The sequence below is a fragment of the Priapulus caudatus genome, unplaced genomic scaffold (assembly GCF_000485595.1).
Source record: "Priapulus caudatus unplaced genomic scaffold, Priapulus_caudatus-5.0.1 Scaffold52, whole genome shotgun sequence".
NCBI classification, from domain to species: Eukaryota; Metazoa; Priapulida; class Priapulimorpha; order Priapulimorphida; family Priapulidae; genus Priapulus; species Priapulus caudatus.
Genome location: NW_014577113.1, coordinates 597,463 through 601,931, shown reverse-complemented (window position 1 = coordinate 601,931; position 4,469 = coordinate 597,463). Strand labels below are relative to the sequence as shown.

Genomic DNA, 4,469 nt, shown 5'->3' with positions numbered 1-4,469 from the left:
ACAGTTATTAATATTATTTATAGTAGATTTATTTATAGTATTATGTGGTATCTCCCGTCGATTGATAGAGAGAGTAAGGAGGGCAGGCTGACCGAGTAAGAAAGGAGAGGGAGAGGGAAAGCCAGCGAGTGGAAAAGGGTGAAGGTGCCTGATTAACAGAGAGTCAGGGGTTGAGCGAGAGATGCAACACACAGAAAGATGTATACGTTCCGGTGTTCGTCCCTCAAAGAGACGACATTCAGTCTTTCACAAGTCCTTCCGGAACGAGTTTTTTGTCGTTGGATGTATTCTTCGCTCGTACGCTACAATCAGCCATCCTATCTACATTCCACGTTGTAACGCGTTCGCACACACGTTTTACAATTACACACAACACCTAGTTATCAAGGGGGAGGTCGGCCTGGCAAATACGCAGCAAATGTGTAAAATCTCAAGTCTTCTTTGGCTGAGAGAGCACACCAACTCTGTAGTTAATGAACGCATAGTTCATGGGTCCTTAACAGCATGTATCGTTTGCATTATGTCTCGATGAAGGAAAGATCTACGGTATTTTTACAGTCGTATCTTGTCGCCTGAGAAACGTTCTGGTTGTGAAATGATAACGTCTGCAAATGCAAAAGCGGTGAAAGTCGCTTATATATATTTCGGGTGATGGCCACATGGTGAGCGTTGTCGCGAGAGACACATACAGGGTGTTACAGGGATCTACATTTGTGGTGCACGCGAGAAATCACTCGGTATGTGAAACAACGAGAGACTGCAGATCGAACTGGGTATTGATTCATTTCTGACAACGCCATGTGGCCTGTTAATTTGAGTGAGGGGAAGGCTGTTGGACGTATGTGTGTATGTGTGAGAGAGAGAGAGAGATGGAATGGAAAGGAAACGTACAACGACAACTCTTTCCCGTGTGAATATATACAGATATTACATGTACGTGAATCGCTTGTATGTGTGCGCTCGCGCTTTTCGCGGTAATATCTTATCAAGAGCGTATTAAGAAGGCCTTCTATAAAGACCTTCTTTATACGCTCTTGATCTTATGCGTTTATGCTTTTTGCAAAAAAATTGTTATGCTCAAATGCTTGCCGGCAATGGTTCGCTGTTTGTACGCGGTTCATTGCTGCAAGTGTTAACTCCATCCATACGGCCGTGCCTGTTCCAGAGATAGATAGATATATACACACACTGTACGTATTGCATTTGTTATTTTTAATAAAAAGTGGTTGAACATCGTATCCGCTGCGTGTTGCTGTTTCTTGGGCATTTAATTAATCACGCAATGCGAAAGTCGTTAAATATGAAGCGTTTCCCTTTAATAATTTAGGTTTCCGTTCAAGGTCAGGTCAACATGATTTCAATCGATCTTGAAGGCAACCACAGGCTACCAAACTTCTCCAACACACATATACAGCTGTACGGTGAGAGTATTGTACGTTTTGATTTTTGAAATTAAAGTAGATTGAGAGCGATTCTCGTGTAGTAACAAGGACACAATTCCACAATGAAATATCTACACTTAAATTTAACAGTTATCTGCGCATTTCGTGGAATCAATTATCAAAATGTATACGCTTGTAACAATACATTCAACGTTTAAACATTAAATATTTTTTTGGAATGCATCTTTATTCAGAAACAATTATCAACATATAATACTCTAACATGAATACAAATTCATCTATCAAATAATCGTGTCTATCGTTGTAATGACCAAAAATATTCTTATCACAATCAGTCAAACGTAATACTTGTATAATATAACAAAAATTCTTACAAACAATAATATAATGTAAATTTTATAAAAATTAACAGTTGCATATTTTTCTCTCTATCGAGATCACATTGAAATATGATTACAGATTTTGTTCCTTGCACCATAGTTGTTCTATTGCTCACATGATTATGAATGATACCTCACCAGTTGTCTTATCATTAGCTAGGTAATTACCTGCTAGAAGGTGGATAGAAAACCGGGTAGATAGAGACTCCGGTATACAAGCACACAAAGACACACGCACGCACAAATGAAGGAACGAACGAACGAACACATGCATGTACTGCAGGTTTGGTTCGTACGTATATAAATGCTGGCTTCATCTCCAATCACATCATTTCCACATTTATTCCTCTCTTTACGTTTAATCTATCGCATCGCGTTCGATACTAAATTACATCACACATACCTGCGATTTGCCGAATTGACGAAGACTAGTTCATTTCAACAACCTTCGCAATCAATCGGTCGTTGGTTGGAGGAACTGCCATCGGAACTGCTGTAGGTACGTGAAGAGGAGCGTGTCTGCACATATCCCTGCGCACGACCGTGCCCTGGCGCCCCCTGTCCACCGCGCGCCCCCTGTCCACCGCGCGCCCCCTGTCCACCTTGCGCTCCCTGTCCACCGCGCGCCCCCTGTCCACCGTGCGCCCCCTGTCCACCGCGCGCCCCCTGTCCACCGCGCGCCCCCTGTCCACCGTGCGCCCCCTGGTTAGTCTGAAGAGAGAGAGAGAGAAAGAGAAACAGAGAGAGAGAGAGACAGAGAGAGGGCGTGTGAGTGCAAGTGTGTGAGGAAGGAGCGAAATTCCACAATCACATTCATCAGTTCAGTCTCCAAGTTTCAACTTTCGCTTTCCATGGATGTTCAAGATGCTGTTCGACAGTTGTGTGGAGGCTCGACGGGGATGAATGGGAATCAAGCATTGCAGTCAACAATCGCGCGGGGGTTCGATGGAGATGATCGGGAATCAAGCATCACAGTCGACAATCGTGTTGAGGTTCGACGGGGAGAATCGGGTAACACACACGCACGTTACAACCCAGAAACAGTGGGGAAAACACTCATGCACATGTTTCACGGCACACTTCAAAGGCAATACAAACTCGCGCAGAGTACCGGACGACTCTACAATCACCGACACATAATGCACACGCGCGCAGGGTCAGTCCTGCCAACCTTGCAAGCTTGTAATTTAAACCGGTTGCTTGCGCCACACGCAAATTACGACCGAGCAAGCCGTGACAACGATAAACACAACTCATGCCAATTTCAAACCGACAAAAACACACGCACAAGCGCGTGAACAAGAAACCCGAATTTGTATGGCGATATTTTTAACTGATATTACGTCGACGGCAAACCGTAACCACGGCAACGGTCGTACCTCGGTCGCTTGGCACTGAACACATCCTCCGGTGAGACGCCCGTCACAGGACCGCGTTTCCCTGGCAACACAGGGCTACACGTTCCCGGCATGTCCTCCGCATCCTTTACTTTTGCCTCCGTACTAACGGGCGAAGGGGGCGCATCGTCCTTGTCTGAGAGATGGATGGAGAAAAAAGTGCCGTCAAGATTCGAACTTCTGTTTCCTAACATCAAACAGCAGTCAGTTTGCTTGCAATCTATTAAGCGAACGAATGAGAAGATCAAAATCGCACGTTTCGTGGCGAAGATGCAGCCAAAGTTCCAAGATTTAAAAAATATAGATTGCGAGCAACTTAAATTTGTTTATTAATTACTATAATAATTATATCGAGTTGATGTATAGAGTACATTATAAATATCATATTGAGTATAAAATTATATATCGTTACAGTTATTATTTTAATAGCGAGTTAATTCTTCGAGCGAAATAATTCTTAATTTTCTAGCGAGTTTAAATTATTATTTAAAATAGCGAGTTAGCCTACAACAGCCAGCAACAATCGCAATGCACACGCGTGCAAGTACTGCCGTCGCAACATGTTTTATACAGAAGAAATATTACAAGGAATTTTTAATTTTATTTTAATTAATTTTTACAAGGAATATTAGCATATTACAAGCAAGTCCCAGGCTTTCATTTTTAAGGGGCGCGATCGCGCTCCACCGCGCACCATAAATTGTGCCATGGTGCGTGCATCATCGCGCCTCATAAAAGTGGTTGAAATTCGCGCACCAAAAGTCTGTGTATTATGTTGAAATAGCGCTCCATTTTACAGGGATGAGAATCTTCCGCGGATTTCACAGTCCCAGGGTCGATTTTGTGAAACGTCTAAATCCGTTGAGAAATTTTTTTAGGGGGGTTAGACTGTACAAATTTTCATTTTACAGTCCAACAGCCTACTAACAGTACCTTCATTTAATAACATTGTAATATAGTTTGCTTTACAATATAGACACGGCTTAGTTCACTGTTTGAGATTGTCAGACATTGGCCATTGACGCTGCGTGTGTGTGTGTGTGTGTATGCCGCGCATGCTACGCAGGCCGTATATATAGTACGCGATCGATCGATCGTGTACATCAAAAGCCGCCGCGTCACGCGTGGCCTTGAGGCTAGTTTTCCCTGTTCATAGAGTTGTCAATGTTGCAATGGATCGCGAGCCCTGACTGGAGTACGTATCTATTCTAGCCCAACTCTAGTTTCAGTAGCCAATGAGAATGCAACTTTCATACACCCTTCGCAGGGCTCAATTTTAACAGTCGTCC

The 4,469-nt window shown here is 43.3% G+C and overlaps 1 protein-coding gene across 1 annotated transcript in view; it reads right to left on the bottom strand.

Annotated features, from left to right (window-relative positions):
- Window positions 1–430: 430 nt before the first annotated feature.
- LOC106820909 (fibrillin-1-like) overlaps window positions 431–4,469 on the bottom strand; it is an 11,370-nt gene continuing 7,331 nt past the window's right edge. The window contains exons 7-8 of the mRNA XM_014825508.1: window positions 3,163–3,285; window positions 431–464 (exon numbers count right to left, since the gene is read on the bottom strand). Coding sequence (XP_014680994.1) covers window positions 431–464; window positions 3,163–3,285 — 157 coding nt within the window. The remainder of the gene's footprint in view (window positions 465–3,162; window positions 3,286–4,469) is intronic.